Below are 25,188 nucleotides of genomic sequence, written 5' to 3'. Positions count from 1 at the left end.
AAACTTAAAAATGTAAACAAACTCTGTTCTATCGAATCAAAGCCAAGAGGAATTTGTACAAAACTTTGTGAATTTAAACGGTACTTCAAGATTAAAGTGGCCACCTTTGTCAATTTCCAAAATCGAAAAATTAGTAGCGAAGCATGGTAAATAATATCATCCTCAGATTTTGACCAGCAACGGATTTGATTTTCAGACTGTTTTGATTGCGATGTTGTACGTATAATATAATCGATTCAGTAATTATTTTTTTCTATTCTAAATTATTTAACATTTTAACTTATAATCAATTGAAAAAGAATCAGTAATTCTTTATGATATTTATAATGCCTCACAGATTTCATTTCCGCGCTCATCAGTGACCAGGTGATATCGTTCATTCTTTCGTTTGCCTTCACTCAATTTTTCCGTTAGAATGTTAACCATATTGAACTAGCTATCAACTCAAAAAGGAAAAATCTGATGTATTCACATGTCTTACTTGTACGGAATATTAAATTATACGCAATTTTCTTGCATTTCATTTAAACTTACTGGATGGAATTAAATCTACTTCTTCGACATCGTATCAGATGCAATAGAATAAATGCACTCTTTAAAATTCACTCTATTTGTGTACCATAGCGACACTCTGGAGCTAGGTTCACTTAACAGCGTTATATTTCGTTCATATTATAACTCAGAATGCACAAAATTTATATCATTTGAAGAATTCTCTAATCGTTGCCACATGTTCTATTCAAATACTGTAATAAATGTAAAACGATGTATAAAAGAAATTCAGAAAACAAAACAAAAACGAAGCAGTTTTTCACAGACGATTCAATAATTATCATTCAATTAATTCAGTTCTCACTTCGCGACAAGGCAAAAATACATAAACACTCAAAATACAGAGGTTGTTCACACATTTTTTAGACGATGTATATTGTATTCACAAAACTAAATTACATAAAATTCTTGTGTTTTAAATGTTCTATTTGACATCCCTTATTCTGAACTATCTTTCGACACCGCAATTTCCAGGATAATAATGCCTTTTGAAGTAGCAGAAGAGATATTCTATCCCATTCCTCCCGAACAGCTTTCCAGAGTCCTGTTAGGGTTTGGGACAACGTTTGGATAATGCAGTTTTTAAAAGTCCGAAAGCACAAAATTCCATAGGGCATGACACATGGGGAGATTTAGTAGGGATATCAGTGAAGGTTTGATACCAGTTTTTTGTTCCATTTCTTTTAGAAAATTTACAGTGGATTTTGATGTGTGCCTGCTAGCTTTGTGCTGATCTCACAGATTAATGGCAGTGTGGGTAAAGCGATAGTATTTCATTCAGAAAAATTGGCGATAAAATATGTTCCTGATAGTATTTGGAGTTAGTCTTGACATGTTTTTGCCCTTTCTTTATTTTTAACTTGACGTTATAAGAAAAACCAGCAACAATCATGAATCCCTTTAAAAAACTTTCTTTCGATTCTTTGAACCACGTACTTAAATTTTTTTCTTCCCTTTGTTGTTGCAAAGCTTAGTCTCTTTAGATTGGCAACAAATCCACTATTCTGCTGTTTCAAATCTAAACAAATATGTCCGCCATGTTATTTAAAAATTAGGCTTAGCCGCACTTGAACAGCTTTTAAATTGTTGATAATTCTACAAATCTGCTTGTAGATTTCCTAAAAGCATAAAAACCTTAACCGGAAGATACGAACAACATAATTCAATAATTTTTAAAGCAAAAAATGCACAATTTACAAACATATAAGAGTAAAGAAACGGAGGGCTAATCTTTAGAATATGGTAACAGGTAGTTTGGCGACATTTTGGTAAGGCGATAAAGGTTACTAGCTAGGACTTTAGCAATAATCTGAGAAGTACACAGTTCGAATCACAGATTATTTTGTCTCAGAGAAATGAGAGATCAAGAGACATGTAATGTGACATTTTCCGGAAAATTCCGATCGTGATTTTAGTTAATAAGCACTTAGAAACAATTTCGCTGCTAAAGTGCAGAATCGCCCACTTATTTGTTTGGCGCTTTTTACAAGAGTAAGAAGAATTCGATTTTTGTCAATTTTCTTTGACCTTTTTAAGTGAAAATAGGTCGATGTGTACATAGGTAAAGTGAAGAGTGTGCGCAATGCCATTTTTGTGCAATTCTGGGATGTTTTTTTAAGTGAAAATAGGTCGACGTGTACATGGATACCGTGTATGTGCAATTCTTAAAAACGCAGCAAGCAGTTTGAGTTTCTGCACTTTCTCCCAATTTCGCACCTAATCTTCGTCATGATTAAGCATTTTTGTTCCATAAAAGTTCCAGTATAAGCGTAATTCGGCTAGCAGATTGTTGGAAAAATGTTGATTAAAAAAAAAAAAAAAAAAAAAAACATGCCTTTACTTCGTGAAAACAAAATGGCGTCCAAAACGAAACTAGCAGGTTGCTGTAGCAGGGTTGCCCGCCAAATTTTCTCCAAAAAATTGCCAAGTTTCCATAATGTTAAGATTCACCAAACGGAGATCTGTGAGCCCGGTACCAGAGTGGATATATATATATATTATTTAAAGTAAAGTATAAAGAACAAACGATAAAAGACCTATGTGATCAAAAATTTTGCGCATTGTGCAGCAAAATTAAGGAAATTAGAAGATAAATTTTAGTACGCACGCTAAAAAGTGCTTATATAGGTTTGGTGAGGCCGATTACAACCAAAATATGAGGTGCACATCTACATGTTATAGCAGTCCTATATACAAAATTTCAACGTTCTGAGGCTACTCGTTTTTGAGTTATGCGATATACATATGTACGTAAGTACAAAGACCACGAAAAATTCTCTTCAGAATTCATTTTAAAGCAGTTTTATAATTTTTTTTGGAGGAAAAGAGTCTTTTATTCTGTCCTTACGTACAGATGTCACTCAAAAACATAGTTAAATTGCATTCGATAGCGGTCAAAATGGATATTTTCGTTGAAATATGCTGCCTGAAACTTTTCGCTATTACAATACTTCCTTTTTACTTCGTACAAGGAAGTAAAAAGAAGGCGTGATTCTGTTACATGTACACGTAATTTAGCATATTGAACTGTAAAAATGATCACCAAATAAAATTATTTATAGAAAAGCTGCGACCAAATGTCGGAAACAAAGACAAAGAGAAACGGCTCGCCAATACTTGGATTCATTTTTAGGAGGCCCTTTGTAGTGGCACTATGTAAGAGAAGAAAAAAATATTTAATTCTTTTATACCAGCATTTGCCGAATTACAGTCTCCATAAATGTAAATAAAGATTATTTCTCTAAAAGTAAATGCATACTTTTTGAGTTTAAAAATAAGTTACTTACATATCAACGTCATCAGCTTGACGCAGTTTGGTGATGTTTTCAAAAAAGAAAAGGTAAATTTACTTAGTATTAGGTACAAACAGCCGATCTTCGCAACTTCCTTTTGAAAATGATAACTGAACTAACGATATTTATCACAACGTACACTTAGTAATTAAAAATACAAATTGTAATTATTAAATAAGGGTTAAACCATGCATTAAAAAATAAAATACCTACATTTTTTGCGAAAATCTTCTGTAATTTTTTGCGCTGCTTTCCCCGTGCGCACATCTCTTTTCGCTTGAAAAACAACGGAGAATTGCACGAACTACGTATCGCTAAATCTGCCAAACACATCTTTAGCGATTTTGTTCTAAAATACAGTATACTGCAGAAATTTTACTTCGGCTTCTTCTACTACTGGTAGTTTCCAAGCACATATTTTGAACTGAGTTTAAGACAAAAAAATATCATGGCTTGTCTATAAAAATTGTATAACTTGGAATACAACAAAAAGAAGTATACGAAAATTGCGACGTTGCTTTACGGAAGGATTTTTATGAGGATGACTAGGCACATTCTGAAAATTTGGTGACTTCTACTAAAGTGGTTGCATTAATACGTAAGTACCAAAAATAATAAACGTTACTAATTCCTAAATAAGTACTATTTATTATATTGTTACGAATTTGGTATTTAAAAAGCTAATGTTAGTTCAATTATAAATTAAAAGGTTTTATTTCTCGCGCAGTGCAGCGCGTGACGAATATTAAAAGAAAGCTAAGCCGGAAAATTGAAAATACAAGAGCACGTGCATTAAATAAATAAATATGTCTTTTTGATTTCGAGAAAGTACCAGAAAATTCTAGCGCGTGATTTAAAAATCTTATAAAAGGAGGAAAACATCTCAGTTTGTAGTAAGAAAAAGCATTTGACAAGGTGTGGCATGAGGGTCTCCTCTACAAGCTGCACCTTGTTCATCTGCCCATCAGTTTTATTAAGCTCATGAAAAGTTATCTTAAAAACAGGACCTTTCAGGTAAAAATTAATGACTCTCTCTCTTCAAGAAAAAGAATTAAAAGCGGAGTGGCTCAAGGAAGCGTTCTGGGACCGCTTCTGTTTAATATCTACACGAATGATATGCCGGTTCCTTTGAATGCAAAAGTAGTGAAATATGCCGACGACACAGCAATTTTAACCAAGTCGCTAAAACCTCAGCTCGCTGTAGATAAACTTGAAAGCGCAGTAAATATCATAGCACACTATTATGATTCATGGAAATTAAAAGTAAATCCGTCAAAGAGCCAAATTCTCCTTTTCAGACGTCATCGGAAGTTCACTCCTGTAAATGTAAATATAAAAATTAATGATCAAGCCCTAGCAATTGTTTCAAGTACCAAGTATCTAGGAGTGGTCTTCGACTCACAGCTGTTATTCAAAGAACACACGGAGTATGCCTTGCGCAAAGCCACCGCTGCTAAAATGTCTCTTTACCCTTTAATAAGAAGAAATGCTAAATTAAATATCAGTCTCAAGAAGAAGATCTATACCAGCTTAATAAGACCCACCCTACTTTATGCAGTGCCTATCTGGGCCACTGTGTACAAGACTTATAGACGCAAACTACAGGTCTTTCAGAACAAAATACTCAGACAAATTGTTGACTCCCCATGGTTCGTACGTAACCTGCTGATACATAAAGAACTAAAAATAAGACCCATAGATGATCAAATTCTCACCACGAGCCACAATTTCTATGCTAAAATAGAACTTTCTCAATACGAACATATCCGTAATCTGATAAATTATGATCCTACTATAGAAATTGCAGCAAAGCGCCCAAGAGGCATCTTCCATAACAGCAAATGGTGAAATGTGTATATATTGTACATAGTACTATTATCTTTATTTTATCTTCATTGTGTCATTTTACCAGTGTCTTTGAAACTTTATAGACTTATGGACATGATCCGTGTACCTGGATCTTCAAAGCACTGATCTTATATTTGTCATTTTCGTAATCTTCTTATTGTTATATCAGAGACTTTGTAATATTGTGGACTTATGGACATGATCCGTGTACCTGGATCTTCAAAGCTCTGATTATTTATTGCTAGTGTAAAATGTTTTTCACCATTTGCCACTTCGCTCAAATACCGCCGTCCCTATATGTACATAGTGTATAGTTACAGTAACTCATGTGCCTCAGTGTTGTACAAGAACTTTAGTGTTTAATTTCTCAGACCAAGACTTCACTGAATTGTGATATCTACTATTTCAAGATGCATTGGGCTGTGGACAGTTCACGGGAGGGTGACTCCCACGTGACTACCACTGTCCAATCCGTGTTTTACAGAAAGGATGAATTTGAATATTTTGTTTAGCTAATCTGTTGCACTTAGTTGTGCCATTTGTCTTCATTTAGATCGTGATATTAGTTTAATTATTCCAATCTAGATAACCTGTTTCAAAACTTGATAATTATTAATATTTCCAATATTTCTCATTGTACGCGTAAGCTGGTGACCACCCGCGTGACAGGCTCCTGCCTGTCACGCGGCTCCCTTACTCACCTACATTTCACAAAATTTGACAAGTTTCGCCTAGTTGGCGCGGCGTAAATCGCCTTAATTAAAAACTTAAGTACCAACGCCTTAGGGCAATTTACCAACAGAGACGGTTAAAGTAGCGGTTGGCTACTAATTGCCGCCTAGCCATTGACTCGATTTCGATTTCGATTTCAGTTTGTAGTAGTTGCTTAGTTTGTTGTTGTTTAGAAAACTGCTCTTGTTGATTGTAGCGAATTCGCGGATTAGCTGTTTTGAATTACGTTCTATTGGACATTTGAGTAGTTAAAAGATTACTACTGTGAGATATTGTAATACTGCATGATAATTTGAGAAGATTTAAGCATTTTAGTTGTGATAATAATAAATTTTTGTTCATTTTTCATCGGACTTGTGCATTCATTTCGTAACGAACCCGTACGCACGCAACAATTTTTGGTGTCAGAAGTGGGATTCGAACCCACGCCCACAAGAGCGATGGAAGAGCAATTATATATCAGCCTTTGCCTCATTTAAAAAAGAAATTAAAGAGGAAATGAAATTGGGCCAGGAATCCATTAAGAAAGAAATGAAATTGGGCCAGGAATCCGTTAAGGAAGAAATGAAATTGGGCCAAGATTCCGTTAAAGGAGAGATGAGATCCATTAAAAAGGAAATGGAAGCCGTTCACGAAAAGTTGGAAGCTGATCAAGTAACTTTTAAAGAAGACATAAAAGCTGCACAAGAAAAGATTGAAGCAGGTCAAGACGAAATGAAAAGAGAAATAAACTGCGTAATAGAAAGTAAATTTGAGGCTATGGAAGACAGAATAGGAGCTGTCGAAAATAAAGTGGGGAAAATTGAAGAAAAGGTTTCTTCTGTCAAAGATGAAATAGAAGATAGAGTGTCGGCTGTGGAGCAACGAGTCGAAGGAAGAGTTTCGGCCTTACAACAACAAATTGAAGAAAGAGTTTCTGCCGTCCATATTGAACAACAAATCGAAGACAGAATTTCTGCTGTCGTCGCCAAAGAAGTTGACACTTTAAAGAAATTCGTAGCGACGGCAGGGAGCACTTCGGATGGTTTAAAATTTCTACTCATGCCTGCTCGTCCCTCTCTGAAGCTATCGACATATGATGGGAAGACCTCCTGGCAGGTGTATAAGACAAAATTTTCTATCGTGGCGGATGCGAATGGATGGGATTCCCAAGCTAAAGCTGTCATCTCGCCGCTTCTTTAAGAGCCGACGCAGCGGATATCCTTCAGACTCTTCCCGAAAACAAAAGGTTAGATTTCAAAGCTCTGTCCGGCGCCTTGGAGCTGCGCTTTGGCGAGAAATGTTTAAAAGACTACAGCAGGCTTCAATTAAAATCCCGTCAACAGAAGCCCACCGAATCACTCCAGGAACTTGCCACGGATGTTGAAAGGCTGTCCCACCTCGCCTTTACGGAGTGCCCGAGAGAAACGAGGGAAATTCTGTCCCTGCAATATTTCATTGATGGCATCCGGGACCCTGAAATACAGAAAGCACTGCGAATGGTGGATGTTAAAGATCTGAAAAGCGCTTTAGTGTACGCCATGAAATTCGAGGCAGCCCAGCAAGCCACCCGCCGAGACCGCCATCCAGTCAGAGCTGCTCAAGTCCAGGAGCCAGGGGATCAAGTCACTGCTCGTCTAGACGATTTAACTAGACAAATGAATGCCTTGAGACTTAATATTGGTGACAAGAAACCGACCGTAAAGTCCTGGAACTGCGGTGCTGAAGGACACATACGACGAAACTGCAAAACACCCCAGGGTACGGATGTTAAAACCGCTCCTAACAAACAGCAGGGAAACTAATTAGTGGCCATCTCGCGCGGCAGAGGTTGCCAGATAATGAAAAGCCCCAGTTTAAAGCGATTCAGATTTCTGCAGTGAGAGGCGGCAGTAATGGACTTTTCATAATAGGACATATTAATAGAGTTCCCTGCAATATGACGATAGATACAGGAGCCAACGTTACCATCATCCGAAAAGATTTGGCTGAACAACTGGGAAGCAAACTTATCTAGACGCCGCCCTGCGTTACCCTACAGACTGTGTCCGGTGAGAAGATCGACATCGATGGAAAAGTAAATGTTAACATCACGTTTGGAAGTGCCGCTTACCATCACACGGCATATGTAACAGAGATCACTGATTCTTGCATACTCGGATTGGACTTTCTAAGGAAATACAATTTTTCCTTGGACTTTAAAAATAACGAATTGCATTCTACATCTGAGGACACAGCGTTATTTGGAGTTAATGATGAAGAAGTTAAATCTGTTCATAAAATCATAGCACAAGACAATATCACAATACCGGCAAGAACAGAAATTTTACTTCCTGGATCCATTGCCGAAAACAGAAATTTCCGCTACGGCATCATAGAATATCCCAATAACTGTAATAGCCCAAAAGGAGTACTAGTAGCCTCAACACTCGTCGACCTATCCAGAACGGTTATCCCGGTGAGAGTCGCCAATGTAACTGAGAAGGGGAGAATTATTAAGAAAGGTGAAGTGGTTGCAGCATGTACTCCAGTAACCAGCGTTGAAAGAAAGAGTAACATCCAAGAGTCCGTGTCCTCAGAGAGCATTACTTCGGAGTTATTGCAGAATGCGCAATTAAACGATAAAGAGAGGAATGCTGCCGATCGTATCATTAAGGATCTTCAAGTTGCTTTCTCCCGCTCGTCTTCTGACGTGGGTCGAACTAGTTTGACACAACATAGAATCGATACCGGCGATCATCCCCCGATCAAGCAACATCCAAGACGTCTACCGTTTGCTAAACAGGAAGAGGTCCGAATACTGTTAAAAGATATGGAAGAAAGCCATGTCATCGAGCCTTCAGTAAGTCCATGGGCATCTCCCATCGTCCTAGTCAGAAAGAAAGACGGCTCAACAAGATTTTGCGTCGACTATCGATGGTTGAATGAGGTTACGAAGAAAGACAGTTACCCTCTTCCTAGAATTGACGACATTCTAGACACTCTTTCTGGAAGCAAGTGGTTCTCAACACTTCATTTAAAGAGTGGGTATTGGCAGGTAGAAATACAGCCTGAAGACCGAGAAAAGACGGCATTTACTACCGGACAAGGGCTTTGGCAATTCAAGGTGATGCCGTTTGGACTGTGTAATGCGCCGGCAACATTCGAACGTCTAATGGAGACTGTTTTGAAAGGCCTTTCCTACGAAGCCTGCCTGATATACCTGGACGACATCATCATCGTCGGAAAGAGTTTTGAAGAACATTTAGAAAATCTTAGGAAGGTGCTTCAGAAACTGAAAGAAGCCAATCTGAAGCTGAGTCCCGCTAAATGCAAATTGTTCCGAAAGGAAGTGACTTACTGGGACATGTCATCTCTGCAGAAGGTGTGCGCACGGATCCTGAAAAGGTATCAGCGGTTAAATCCTGGAAACGTCCCGAAAATGTCCATCAGCTGAGAAGCTTCCTAGGGCTTTGCACCTACTATAGAAGATTCGTGAAGGACTTTTCTTCCATCGCAAGACCCCTTCACAAGCTGACAGAGAGCAAGCAAAGATTCTTGTGGACAAAAGAATGCGAAGATGCATTCAACAACTTAAAGGAGGCTTTAACATCTGCACCAATCCTGACGTATCCTCAGCTCGACCGACCATTTATTCTCGATACCGACGCGAGCTATGAAAGTGTCGGTGCTGTTTTGTCCCAAGAAATAGACGGCCAAGAACGTGTAGTGGCGTACTGGAGCAAGTGCCTGTCTAAACCGGAGAGGAATTATTGTGTCACCAGGAAAGAGTTGCTCGCAATAGTCAAAGCTGTAGAACAGTTCCATCACTATCTATACGGCAGAAAATTACTGCTCCGCACCGATCATGCATCATTGACCTGGCTTTTAAATTTCAAGAATCCTGAGGGTCAAATAGCCAGGTGGATACAGATACTCCAAGAATATGACATCACTATCCGTCATCGTAAGGGATCATCACACGGAAACGCCGACGCCCTGTCTAGAAGACCTTGCCAAGAAAGCTGCCGATATTGTTCCAGGGTGGAAGCGAAATACGAGCTGCTGACTCCGGTCGCAAGACAAATTACAACATCAACATCGGCTGATCGAGAACCGTGGAGTGATGATGAAGTCAGGAAAGACCAGCTGGAAGATCGCGACATTAAACCCATAATTGATTTAATGGAGTCATCAACCAGAAAACCTACCTGGCAGGACATTTCTTCTATTCTACAACCAAACAGTATTGGGCACTCTGGGATTCACTTCACATTCGAAACGGCGTCTTATACCGGAAATTCGAATCGGATGATGGGAAGACGTTCCGATGGCAACTGATACTTCCAAGATCCCGGATTCCTGATGTCCTTAAAGAAATACATAACAGCCCTACAGGAGGTCACTTTGGAATTATGAAGACCTTACAGAGAGTTCGTGAGCGCTTTTACTGGAATAATGCAAAGGATGACGTGCAAAAGTGGTGCCGATCTTGCGATGCCTGTGCAGGTCGGAAAGGACCGAGGAAACGCAGCCGAGGCAAATTGCAACGTTACAACGTAGGTGCGCCGTTTGAACGTATCGCCTTTGACATCTTGGTACCTCTGCCACGAACTGCTGATGGCAACAAATACATACTCGTTGTCATTGATTACTTCACCAAGTGGCCTGAAGCTTATCCTATTCCTGATCAAGAGGCTGTCACAGTAGCTGAGGTAATGATACAGCACTGGATTTCCAGGTTCGGAGTGCCTCTTCAGTTATATTCCGATCAGGGAAGGAATTTTGCCTCGGCAGTAATCAAAGAACTATGCAAACTACTCGGCATTGACAAAACTCAAACGACGCCATTACATCCCCAGTCGGACGGCATGGTAGAGAGGTTCAATCGAACCATCCTTAATAACCTCTCATTAGTGGTTTCCAGAAACCAACAGGACTGGGACAAGAAATTACCACTCTTTTTACTGGCTTACCGCAGTGCTGTCCACGAGACTACCGGCTATTCTCCATCACAGATGCTCTTCGGTCGTGACCTTCGTCTGCCTTGTGATCTCTTGTTTGGTCGCCCTCCGGATGCTCCTTCATCGCCTGAGGCATATATTCAAGATCTCCAGGCCCGGTTTGAAGTGATGCACAACTTTGCACGAGAGCGAGTCAACTTGGCGACGGAGAAGATGAAGACCCGATACGACACAAGAACTACTGAACATCAATTCCACGAAGGAGACAAGGTGTGGTTGTGGAATCCGACTCGACGGAAGGGACTCTGTCCGAAATTACAGTCACCTTGGGATGGTCCGTACACAGTCCTAAACAGGCTGAATGACGTCGTGGTTCGGATCCGTAAGTCTTCGAACTCTAAACATAAAGTCGTTCATTACGACAGGTTAGCTCATTACTATGGCCATAGTACGTAATGTAAATAATTGTAAATAGTGTAAGACCATGGTCCTTTTTGCTTCTAAATGTGTATTTAGTATTTGATTTGTATTTTGCATTTGATTTGTATTTTGTATTTGATTTGTATTTTGTATTTGATTTGTTTTATTTATTGCATTTATTGTTCATGTTGTTTATTATTGTAATGTAATGCTTATTATTGTATTCATGCTTTAGTTGTAAGTTTGGCTTCCTGTCCAGGGATTGTACTGCCCGGGACGTGCAGTCCTTGGGAAGGGGGCAGTGTTACGAATTTGGTATTTAAAAAGCTAATGTTAGTTCAATTATAAATTAAAAGGTTTTATTTCTCGCGCAGTGCAGCGCGTGACGAATATTAAAAGAAAGCTAAGCCGGAAAATTGAAAATACAAGAGCACGTGCATTAAATAAATAAATATGTCTTTTTGATTTCGAGAAAGTACCAGAAAATTCTAGCGCGTGATTTAAAAATCTTATAAAAGGAGGAAAACATCTCAGTTTGTAGTAGTTGCTTAGTTTGTTGTTGTTTAGAAAACTGCTCTTGTTGATTGTAGCGAATTCGCGGATTAGCTGTTTTGAATTACGTTCTATTGGACATTTGAGTAGTTAAAAGATTACTACTGTGAAATATTGTAATACTGCAAGATAATTTGAGAAGATTTAAGCATTTTAGTTGTGATAATAATAAATTTTTGTTCATTTTTCATCGGACTTGTGCATTCATTTCGTAACGAACCCGTACGCACGCAACATTATATTCCCATACTGCGGTTTTCCGTTTTTACGTTCTGCCATTTGCCAAATTAAGTTTAAATGTCTCCAAATTTTGCCAAAGCATATGCGATTGTTCCTTTAATACTGAGTTACTATTTAAACTCTTGCGCATAAGAATTCAGGGCTTCTTTTTCAGAAGAATCTAAGTTTTTTACAAGATAAAGGAATTCATTCTTGCGTTAATTATTTATTTGGCGAGGAGAAGAAGTATATTTAGCGATTTATCACATTCACTGTTCTTAACCATCACGAAACAATTAAGTGCCTGGCTCTCATTGCTACACCACCCTAGATACGCAGATTCTAAGGGGAAAGATTTTAAAGCGTTAAATGTTTGCATAATGTTATTATTTACTGGCTGTTTACTTAATTACAGTGGAAGAAATTTAATTTTTGTCAGCTGAATTCTTATTTAAATGTTGAACTCATCTGCATTTCAAAGCAAAAAATTGTTTTGTTTTGAACTGTTAATTAGTGCACAGTAGTTAATAAATTAAATAAATTAATTTACTATTCGAGTTAAATTTAAAATAGATGAATTTATGTGTATTTACACGCAATATAACATGCTTGCACACATTTAATGATAATAAAACATTAATTAACACAATTAATCTTTATTTACAAATACGGTCATAAAAGGCTTGAAAAACTGAAAAAGAAAATTAATGGATACTTTTTCGCTATGCACCTGCCACGCATTTTGGCGGTATAATATGCATGTGTATATTTAATTTTTCTTGTTTACATACACTCACGCACGCAAAGTCCACAGATAGTACCATTGTTGGGTCTCGGCTTGACTTCTCTTTCACAAGAGCCAAAAAGCGTGACAGGTGCATAACGGAAAAGTATTAATTAAAGTTACTAAAAGTATTAATTCACAAGTTAAACAACAAAAATCAGCGTTATATTTACAAAATTTTCACAGGACTAGTTTCGATGGTTTTTACCGAACCACCATCCTCAGCTGCAAAACCGCAAATGAACAAGAAAGGAAATGATGATTAGATAAGATAAGAAAGCCTTGACAAGAATAAGCAAGTGGCGCCATCTGTTGATGAAACCAGAACTAAAACATAATTTCTTTAAAGGCCGAAGGCAAATTTGGATTGGAATTAGGATCGTTAACTAGAACATAAAGATTTTTATGAATGTGAAATGCCTCTAGAAAATCCAGTTCTCCAATGGAAGATGTTTTTTGAATAATTTTGGCAGCAGAAAAATTGAAAGTGTGGTTTTCGGACCAACAATGTTGAGCAACAAAAGACTTCTGTGTTTCCTTTTTTCTAACATATGCCTCATGTTCCTTGACGCGAAATTTTAAGGCTCTCTTAGGTTGGCCAATGTAAATTAAACCACACTGGCAAGGAATCCTATAAATACCCCAGGAATTCATATCCGGAAGGGGGTCCTTGAGTATGGAACTCGGAATTTTATTGATGGCAGAATAAACAACCCGAAAGTTAAATTTCTGCAAAATATGTGCAACTTCATAGCTAATTGATGGAAAGAAGGGAATGACAACAGAATTTTTATAATCTCCTAAAACAAGAGTGTGCCTTTTAGTGTGTTAGGATGAGAATTTTTTAACTGCTTGATTAATAATGTTGGGTGAAAAGCCCCTGTCAGTAGCTATTGCTTTTAAATAATTTAGTTCTTCATCAAGGGCTAGTTTGGAGGAGCAAACTTGAGGAGCCCGGAAAACATAGGAATAAAATGAAGCTAACTTTTGTTTAGTCGGATGACATGATTTAAAGTGTGGTGGAAGGCAAACCGATGAAGGTTTACGGTAAACCGTAGTACTGAAGTTGGATGTGTTACGTGTGACCAGAATGTCGAGAAACGGAAGAGAATTGCAAGTCTCAAGTTCAAAAGTGAACTGAATAGCAGGATCAATAGAATTCATTGTTGAAAGAACTTTATTTAAATCATCTTTATTACCTTCAAACAGAGTAAAAGTATCGTCTACGTAGCGGAACCATGCCGCGAAGTTTAAAGTTTCAAACAATTTTGATTCATAATAATGCATGTAGATATCAGCCAGGATGGGGCTGAGGGGGCTTCTCACGGCTAATCCCTCAGTTTGCTTGTAATATTTATTTTGGAAAACAAAATGTGTTTGTTTCAAACAGAGTTGAGTGAGAGAAATTAGCTCATCAATTTCTATGCAAGAGAAATGAAATTCGCAAAGTCTGGTTTCTAGACATCTTAATACGCCCTTCACTGGAACATGGGTGAATAATGATTTTACATCAAAAGAAACCATGAGTAAATTTCTAGGAGAAATGTTTTTAACCTTTTTTACAAACTCTATTGAATTTTTATGGTGTAAATGTTATTGTCTAATAGAGTTGAAAATCTAGAAACTAAATATTTAGCTAATGGATACGAGGCAGTACCTAAATTTGATACAATAGGGCGGAAAGGAATACCAATTTTATGAATTTTGGGAAGAGCATATAATCTGGCACAATTCGCAACAGATGGGATAAGCGAATGTTTCAAGTTGCCTGAAATGATTTGCGAAGATTTGATCGCAGTTTTTATTTTTGACAAGTCCGAAGGTGAAGGATCTTTAGGGATTGGATTATATGGTCCTTCGTTTAAGAGTTTAGTGACACCATCGATGTAAGTGTTCTTATCGATGACGACTATCTGGCCACCTTTGTCAGCCTTTGAAATGATAATATCCGGGTTAGAATGAATTTCGCGCATTGTAGCTCTTTCTCTCGCAGTTAGATTTGGTTTCAAAGGTTTATTATTGAATTTCGCATTATAAGCGATAAGATGCCTAATCATTTCTTTCTGTGAATCTGAAACTTTACTGAACTTGAAAGCTTTTTCGATAGGAGCCAAAATCTTTGGAATCGAGGGTTTACAGGTTTGTGAGAAGTTAAAATTATATTTTAGAATTCTCTCTTGTTCTTCTGAAAGACTAACATTAGAAATATTAACTATTGGCTTGATGTTTACAATGGGAAGATTTTTTGAACTACTTGAACTGGAAGATTGTAAAAGAAGTTTTTCGAATTTAACTGCAAAGGTGTTTTTATGACGGTTAACTGCATTCTCTGTTCTAGACCAAGACTTTTGTTCAAGGGCAGGGAATTTTGGATATGATTTAGCGAGTTCCAGATGAAGCTTATAGAGTTCATGTTCAGTTTTGGACAATTTTTGATGTGTATCCCTTATGACGGACCGAAGTAAGGCAAGCTTGCAATTTAACAGAATTCTTCAAACGCGACTCGAAGGTTTATGATTAGATTTGATTTGAATAAAATTGGGGATCAATTTTTTGCATTTACATTTAAGTAAAAAGTCAAGATGAGTCAGGAATTTTTGCCGTTTCAGGCGTAATTTAGTGAAACGATTAACAGATGAAGGCATGATAAACAATGCAGAAAATCAAACTAAATTAACTAAACAATAATAAAGCACACACAAAACAGCAGAAAAATCCCTCACTGAAATGAATAGAAAACAAAATGTTTGTAAGCAAAATGCATGAAATCAGACAAGCAAAGCACAATATCCAAATAAACAAAATATAAACATAACTTGAAAATTGCAAAAAATCCTAATTCCAATCCAAATTTGCCTTCGGCTTTTAAAGAAATTATGTTTTAGTTCTGGTTTCACCAACAGATGGCGCCACTTTCTTATTCTTGTCAAGGCTTTCTTATCTAATCATCATTTCCTTTCTTGTTCACTTGCGGTTTTGCAGCTGAGGATGGTGGTTCGGTAAAAACCATCGAAACTATTCCTGTGAAAATTTTGTAAATATAACGCTGATTTTTGTTGTTTAACTTGTGAATTAGTATTTATTCGGCGTGTTATTGTGTTTTAATTACTAAAAGTATCACAAAACATTCAGCCATGATTAGACAAAGATGTTAGTGTGAAAAAAAATCTTGTATCTTACTGTGCCCACGTAAACTTCTTTGAAGTTATAATTAATTTAAAATTTTTTTTTTTTTAATCTGAAAGGTTTCAGGTTTTTAATTACGTCCAAAGCGGCGTTTTTTAAATATTTTATGTGTTACATTTATTTATTAAATATCACGTTCTTCGCACTTAAAGTATAAAATTCAGTTCAACAGCAATATCGCAAAATAGTTTTAAAATGAGCATATCTTTAGAATTTCCTATACAGAGACTCGCGCGCTGGAGATAAAAATGTTTTTTTCTGTACAACGTTGCCATTGCTCGCTCTGAAATCCTTGAGTTTGTTAATCAAAAATTCATTAAAGTTTTGCAAAATATGAAATCGATAATAAAACAAATTCCAGATTTCAAATTTGGGCTTCCATATGGCCATATTCGTAGAAGGATTAAGTCATTCAAAATTCGATGGCTCTATATGTACCGTTGTTTTCATCACAATGCGAGAAATATACCTACATTTATGCAGATTTTTCATTATTTAATTTCTTCAAATATAATGCAGGACTCTAATATTTGGTGGCAAGAGTTTGAAAAGTGAAACGGACATTTATAGCAAACCAACGCAAAATCGCAAAACGAAAACTATAGTCCTTCAGGGACAAAGCCCTTTTGGACTAAAAATAAAATAAAAATAAAAATTGCATAAAGCATCATGGAAGAAATGCCTCATTACCTCATTTAAACTTATTTCCTCGAATTTCATTAGAGATACCTTTTTCATTCAACCAATTCAGTTCTCATTTCGCGGTAAGGCAAAAATACATAAAAACTCAAAACACCTTCATTAAAAATTGCAGAATACAGAAAAACCTGTACACAAAGAAGAAATTCGGCCAGCGTATAGGAAGACAACATTTCGGTGCACAAAACTGAAAGTTAACTTTTGTCCCCACTAGGCAAAGAGACACTGAAGTTGGTGCACCAACTAACTTAATTCACTATTTGTCTAAGAATTTCAAATGTAAATAAATGGCAGCCTCGTTAGGTCTAGCACTACTTAAACTTTTAAATTGTTGATAATTCTATAACTATTGTGTGCAGCTTAACTAAAGGCATAAAAAGCTGAACCGGAACATAAGAACAACTTCATTCAACCATTTTTAAAGCAAAAAATGCACAATTTACCAGCATATAAGAACAAAAATACTGAGCTCACCGTGATGGGCAACAGGGTGGCAATCTATATATATAATAATAATAATTGTAACTATGTAATATAATTGTAACTATATATGTAATAATAATAATTGTTAATTGTCTGGATAACTAGGGGATAGATGTTACAGATTTGGGCAGTTGTTTCGTTGCGTGGTTTGAATGATGCATAACAAACGAGAGACTTGTAAACAGACGTGGCCAAATTGAACATAATTTTTATTGCTGGACTGTCAAAACATATTCTTCTTCCCACATCATCAAGGGCGCAATATGCACCCCACAATTTTATATATCATATCACATTTTAGACAAAGCAAAGAGAGCGGCTAACCAAAGATCTGCCAGGAAGAAGAATCGAAACAAAAGACAGTGCGTAGTTGAATAGCCACAGTATTTTAGTAAGATTTTTCGATAATCTGATTGGCTAAGAACTATACATAATGCAGAAGTTTAAGATTAAATGATGCCGAATTAGTTTTCAGATATGATGCAGTTTCGAAAGGAACACTTTTAGAATAAAGAGGGTAAAAGGCCCAAAACAAAAGGAGGAATTAAGGAGCTATTGGCCAATTTAAAGTACAATTCAGAATAGCATATTTTTTATCTTATTTTCATGGCTGTAATTGAATTTCTGTTCCTTGGAGATAATATATAAAATACTTTTTCTAATATTAAATTTCTGATATTAAAATTTAAAAAAAAAAAAAAAAAAAATGGGACGGTTCCGTACCTCCCGTTCTACCGGCCTAAATCACGAAATTTAACTTGCATTTTTCACTTAGGATATGTATTAGATTTATATATAGCATTGTTCTGACATAGGTAATTTGACATAAAATCGAGCATTTTCTGAAATAGCATATCGATTTTTTTCCATACTTCAATCCTACGATTCAAATTATACCAAAGTGCCAAGTTATGTAAGAATTACACCAGTAGCTTTTAAAAAATTAAGTCTCAAAATCTGATAATCTTCTGTTTATTGGGACCGGATTTAAAAATGTATGCGTGTATGTATGTATATGTATGTAGGTGCGTATGGGTGCGTGTGTATAAACACACACACACACACATATACGTATATGTATGCATACATACATTTCTGAATTCAGTCCCAATAACAGAAGAGTACCCACAATTTTAGCTGCTTAATGCTAATTGGACTTGGTATATATTTATTAACATATCTTTTTACTTCCTTGTGCGAAGTTAAAAGGAAGTATTGGAACCGAAAAAAATTTCAGACATCATATTTCAACAAAAACGTAAGGTTAAATGTATTGTACGTAAGGGCACAATAAAGGATTCTTCCCCCCCCCCAAAAAAAAAATTATAAAACTGATTTAAAATGAATTCTGGACAGAATTTTTCGTGGGGTCTGTGCGTACGTACGTATTTCGCATAATTCAAAAACGCGCAGCCTCAGAACATTGAAATTTTATATATATGACTATAACATGTAGATGTGCATCTCGTATTTTGGTCGCAAAAGTATCTGCACGCAATATTTATACAATTATCAACAGTTTAAAAGTTGTTTAAATGCGACTAAGCTTAATTATTTTTGCCATGGCGGCTATGCTTGTTTACATTTGAAAGAGCAGAATAGTGGATTTGTTGCCAATCTAGAGAAACTAAGCTTCGCAACAATAAAGATAACGCCTTCTAATGAAGAAAAAATGAGAAGGAAACAATGCTACAACAATACGCTAAATATCGTATCTCGAGAATTTAACATTTGAAATACAATCACTCCTTATTTTTTGGCCATATTTCGCCATTTTTTTAGTACGATAGATTACACAATTTGGCAATTAGCTAATAACGAAGAGGCTGTTATAAGATTCTTTCAGGACAAAGGAATAATTCATAGCAATAGACTTTGTCCTCAAATCTTTGTTTGAGTTAAAAGTTAACTTTTAACTCAAACAAAGCTCCTATATGGCGTTGTTACATATGCTCTTGCTGTGAAAAAAAAGAAGGATTGAATTGACGTCGATTGAATTTTACTAACTTCAGTTAGACATCAGCCATAATACGACAACAAATTGCAATAGCTACTTTAGTCTTTTCACAAAAAGAAAAAAAGTTGGACGTGTTCATAAGAGAGAATGGGTATTCGGGGGTTTATGCTGGGAAAGGAATGAATTTTTTTCTGCTCACGGTTCCCGATCGTTGTGCTACAACATTAATGACTGCTATTCAGGAAAACATCATGTATAGCAGCATTATATTTTCAGACTGCTTTAAAGAATATAAGAAAGAGGAATTAAAAAATGCTGGGTATGAACATTTTACTGGAATCATTTGTATTATAATTTTGTAGATCTCGGAAATGGATATCATACTCAAACTATGGAGCGATTGTACGGCAAAATGGAGAAGTAAAGGTCAGCTAGGCACTGCTCACAACCATTTAGAGTCATATTTGATAGAATTTATGTGGCGTCGGTTATATTCAAAAACTGAATTTTTTTCTGAAATATTGAATGATACTAATTCAGAAGTCAAACAACAAAAATCAGCGTTAATTTACAAAATTTTCACAGGACTAGTTGCAGCTGAAGATGATGGTTCGGTAAAACCATCGAAACTAGTCCTGTGAAAATTTTGTAAATTAACGCTGATTTTTGTTGTTTGACTTCTGAATTAGTATTTATTCGGCGTGTTATTGTGTCTTAATATTGAATGATATTTATAATTTTATGCCACCTGTTTAGATTTAATTTCGTTTTGTTATTTTTTACTTATGTGTAGAATATTGCAGATTAAAAAATTAAAAAGAAAAATTTATTTTCTTTAAGTATTAAGAAATTTTAAAAAGTTTACTTTTTACGGAACTATTTTAAGTCTTTTGAACTAGTATGACAGAGCTTAATTAGTAATTACTACTTTAAATATTGAGAGCGTTAAACAGAACGTAATGCAAAGCGTATGTAAAGAGTGAAGTTCACACGGCGATTTCTCAATACTCTGAAGTCAGCTCTAAAGTAAACAAAATTGAGAATTTATGCTCTCTCTGTGTTTATAAAGTTTTCCCCTAGCCGCCAAGAAATCGCTTGTATTTTTCATTTCTCTAACTTACTGGAAGGCATATACGATTAACGTTACATTTCACGACCGGATACGGTTACAATTACACATAGAAATCAACTGCAGTTATTTACTTAATGTACCAATTACAGGTTAACAGGAATTAGACAAAATTGTCGCGAATGTTTGTGAAGTTTAGCGACTTTGGGCGATTTCTCGCCTAATTTGGCGACAAAATTAGTCACCAAAACCATAGCCAGGTTGACGATATCTAGCCAATTAAACGAGAGAGCCATTTATCTCAGTGTTAAATAGACTTGTCCCTGTAATCTTATTTTTCCAGTAAAACTTCACTTTTTCAAATTTTCATGTTACATTACACAAAATTCATAACAACACGTTTCTGAATCTAGTCCCGATAACCAAACTACTGAAAATGTTCAATAATGTCATAATAGAGTACTAAGATAATGAACGATCATACTTATAAAATTAAACAACATTTATATCATTCATTCCAGATAAAATCTGCAAACCAGTTTGCAATCATTTCAAATAGTCTTTCGCTTAGTTAAAAAAAATTAAAATTAAGTTTTAATAAAATTATATATTTAACGGAAGTATTAGATATTTCTAGTTTATACTGAAATATAGTAATGCTTATTATTAAAATATCAATTTAGTCTCATGATGAAATGAATTAATTTTACGGGGAAAATCATTCTTACAAATAGGTAAATACAACTACCATTTGCTAAAATTTTGATAATGTTATTCATTATTATTTCTCAATAAATGTATTATTATTTTAACGCCACTCAGAGTTATAAAAATTGGCCTCCTAATACCAGAAGATCAGCAAAAAGTTTTAAAATTTAAGCTGATGAAGCTTCTTTCTTTAAAATTTTAAACAGAGCAAAATAATTCACTGCCATTTTGAAATTTCATAAGAGAAATTAGATTTATAGCTTAGAAATTATATGCAAAATACTCTAGACTTAAAAAGTACCTTATAATAATTTATATTTATTTAAAAAAGCATTTAATAATTAAAGCGCGACTATCACAACTAAACGAAAAAAATATTAAATTCAGTTTGAAAATCTGATAATTAAAGCATTACTATCATAATTCAGTTTAATATTTCTTAGATAAAAATAATGAAACACTTTTGATTAAATTACTTAATGGAAATATTCTCACCAAAAATTGCAAAAATTATTCTCAGTATCAAATTGACAAAAGTATTCTCACATTACAGAAATTTTATAGAATAATAGTACCTAAAAGAGCTAAAATTCTTAAACGTTATTAATAAATATAAATACGTACACGCTGCCACTAAAATTTTAAGAATCTTCTTACACAAAGCTTCCATGCTGCAAAAATTGCCAAATTAACACACACACACACAAAAAAAAAAAATATTATGTTTTATTATTTAATATCATAGAAAAAAATTAAGAAATATGAAATTAAAAATATGAATAGCTAAATACGTAATTTAGTTTTTAATTAATTTCTTATTTTTTCCCTATGCAGCGAAATGCTCATTTACGAAATACTCATCGACATCAGCAATTACAAGTCTGAACTTAAAGGGATTAAAACATTGTGATATATAAGCATGGTGTTTAATATAATATAAATTTAAAACAATTACAAAATTTCCATTTGGAATAAATAATACTTGATACAGCAAAATGTGATTTTAAATCTAATATAATTAGCGTATTAAATGCACGTGAATTTAATTCCAAAGTTATCAGTGCAGGGAGAATGCCTGATGTTATTTTTCATCTCTACAGAGCAAAGAAAATTCTTGTTAGGAATTGTTGCCAATCGAAGATGAATAAATATTTCATTTACTTTTGATCCTACATAAATGAGATGCTGAATAATCATTATGTCAAAATTTCAAAGAATCACTGATAAATAAAATTGATTCCTAACACCTATAACAGGTTCAATTGCAAGATTTCTTACTCGACGTCTTGCGTATGCTATCGTCAGCATCAAAAATAAAATCTAAGGATTATGATGGATCTATGGTCTTGTTGGTGCAACCCTTAAAATCCTAACCCTTAAAAAGCGAAACGTTTTAACCCATAACCACTGCAATTCATTTCGTTTATTTCTTTTTACTATCATGTAACCATAATAAATATAATCACTGATATAGGTAATTGCGAAATTTAATTAAAATTTAATATCAGAGAATAACAAGGAATCGTTTTGAAATGATAAAAGTATCTGTTAATTTTATAAAATTATTATTATTATTATTAAATGATAATGTGTGTAAAAGTGCATTATTATATGCAGACAAATTGTTGTTTAATCTATAGAATAAATGCAAAAATACCATTTGTGTTCTTTTTTTAAAGCTAAATAGCAATATTCCATTTTTTAGCTCATTTCCCCAAAAAATGTAGTAATAAGTTTTTTAACAAAAATTTATATAAGTTCTCATATTTTAAAGATAAAATGTTTATTTTTCTTCTGATTGAAGGTTGAAGACTTTGAAAAATAACTGGAAACTTTAAATTAAATATAAAATCTCTTATGGAAATGACAGTATTGAAATAACTCAGATTAGAACCAAAATAACTCATTCTTCGTGCTCAGGCCTTCACAAAATTAAAATTCGACTAATTTGTGACCCTCATTCTTTAAATGAACTCTTAAAAAATGTAGTAATATTCAGATAAAGGAGAAATTCGCTAAATGGATTCTGAATGATGAGCATAAAATAAGTAAATCCAATTTACTTTTTATTAGGTACAGCATAATTTTTTATAATATATTTCTATGTTCATACGCCTCTACTTGAAACCTACCTTCAGTTCGAAAATTAAATAAGCTGTGTAACTGAAAAAAAGGTGTCACTGAAATAAAGCTCAAAAAAGCTACTTCTTTCTAACTGCATTTATTCCCATATTTTTCGCCCTCACGGACTTTCCCCAGTATTTTTTTACTATATGATTTATAAACTTCTGAATTATGCTAACAATCTAAAATGTATGTATAAATAGGAGTAGATTTTGTGTAAGTAAAGAGATTATTCTTGAAACTGATAATTCTTTTGAACTACGTAATATAATAATATTAGCGTGTTTTTATGTGTTTATATTTTTCATTATTTTAATTTCGTCTCTTCAGACCGCCCAGACGGTATAGTGGTTAGGGAAACCTGGCTGCGATACCGAAGGACCTGGGTTCGAATTCCGGAGAAGGCATGGTTGTAACTGTCCGTCCCTTCATAGGAGGCAATGGTGGCCCACCTAGTAGGTGCCTCCATAATAAAGAGACCACCACATGTGGCCTTAGTATAGATTAATGGACTCTGTTACACTGTAACTGTTCACAATCTGGAGAAAAAAATTCCTCTCTTCAGAAATATTTTCCTCTGCCAGTTTTCAAGAGATAAAATAAGTCGGAAAAGGAGAAAAATATGCGAGCAAACACGGTATTTGTTTTCTCTACATATATGCTATATTGCATGTTTCACAAGTGTTCATTTTATTCCCCATCAAAATATTGTAAAAATGTTAGTTTATAAAGTTTACTTTGTAAGAGTTTATAACTGAAAATTAGTATTTGTTTAATATGCAGTGGATCACAGTCATGTTCTTGTCATTTATAAAACATTCTGCCGATTTAGTTTTCTGGTTTTGGTTTTAATTAATTATAGCAAAGCACACTAGGGCTATCTGCCCAAGAAAAGGGATGCCTTCGTGGAGGACTTTCTAAGAAAACTGGCTCGTATACACGTTTACACATGGAGAAACTACGAAAACTCCCATGCAGCCAGCCCGTTCGCGAGATTCGAACTTCGGACCGAACTACCAGTGTTCAGCGACTTTACCGCTTGGCCGCTGCATTCTACCGATTTAATAAACTCAGTTACAAATCGTAGGTCGAACATTTTAGTCATAATCAAACACAACAAATTTAAGTCGTAGTCAAGCATTTTAATAACTTTTAAAGAATGTATATATTTAAAATATAAGTATTAAATTATCAAAATTTATAATGTTATTTGAACATAATAATTTATATTTCATAAAAACCTGAATTTTGTTTTGTTAAATAAATATATTTAAAAGGATAAATTTTAAATATCATTAGGCGAAATTTTAAATATTATTAAATATTTTATATTTTATAACATAAATTAGACAATATATATCAGCTGGGAAGTAACATAAATGGAATTTCTAAAATCTATAGCAGCTATTTACTGCAGTAAAAAATTCGAGAGTTCAAGCGGTAAAACTTGAAAATTAACTATTAAAAACTAACTGATTCTAAAACTAGATGTAAAAAAATTTATGATTACCTGAGAAGTTAGAAAAATTAAAATGCATAGCAAGTGAGATTATTAAGTCATATTAATGAAAATACTTTTTAAGAATATAATAGATCTATGACACCTAAATGCTACTTGCCATCGAAATTTTAAAAAAGTTTTACTTTCATAAAACTGAGTTTTACTTTTATAAAAAGTAGAAACATTATTAGAATTCTTACCGAAAATAGATTACATCTGACCTCAGCCATGCAATTTAGTAGTTATTCTTTTTGCAGAACGAGAACAAATTAAGTTAGAACTAAAAGATCAAAGATATAATGCGAATGCACTGTTAAATGGCGCATTCGAAACTGATTACAACTGCAGTTATAACGCTCTTTTTTTTTATTCTAAGACCAAACGATAAATGACTAATCAACCAATTGACCATTTTCTTTCAAATCAGACGATTTTGGCAGACGATATGGATAAGGCAGAATAATAATTCAATATGGACTATTTTTCAATCTGGAAAATAATTTTAAAAAATCTGAATTTAAATTTTTAGTGAAATGAAAAAATTATTTTGTGTGTTTGTTTATTTTATTATAGGTGAAAGCAAAGTAAGCACTACATTTACACTGCAAATTAATCACTTCCATACTGCTTTAAATGTTAT

General features: G+C 34.6%; 1 protein-coding gene across 6 annotated transcripts in view; it reads right to left on the bottom strand.

Moving 5' to 3' along the window:
• The window catches only part of LOC118204403 (uncharacterized), an 82,010-nt gene extending 57,138 nt beyond the window's left edge, over positions 1–24,872 (bottom strand). For 2 of the 6 annotated variants that reach the window (XM_085822938.1, XM_085822936.1), the window contains exons 1-2: positions 24,749–24,872; positions 21,548–21,594 (exon numbers count right to left, since the gene is read on the bottom strand). Coding sequence is in view for 2 of the 6 variants with exons in the window: in XM_085822934.1 (XP_085679060.1) it covers positions 24,749–24,778 (30 nt within the window). In the remaining 4 variants the exon portion in view is untranslated. Of the gene's footprint in view, positions 1–21,418; positions 21,519–21,547; positions 21,595–24,748 lie in introns of those variants that run through there. The other 4 variants (XM_085822934.1, XM_085822935.1, XM_085822937.1 and 1 more) reach the window with 3 other exon arrangements.
• Between the last annotated feature and the right edge of the window lie 316 nt (positions 24,873–25,188).

This window comes from Stegodyphus dumicola, chromosome 8 (assembly GCF_044657685.1).
Source record: "Stegodyphus dumicola isolate Sdum_Otavi_A_Nest chromosome 8, ASM4465768v1".
Lineage (NCBI taxonomy): Eukaryota > Metazoa > Arthropoda > Arachnida > Araneae > Eresidae > Stegodyphus > Stegodyphus dumicola.
This window is presented reverse-complemented; position numbering and strand designations above follow the sequence as displayed.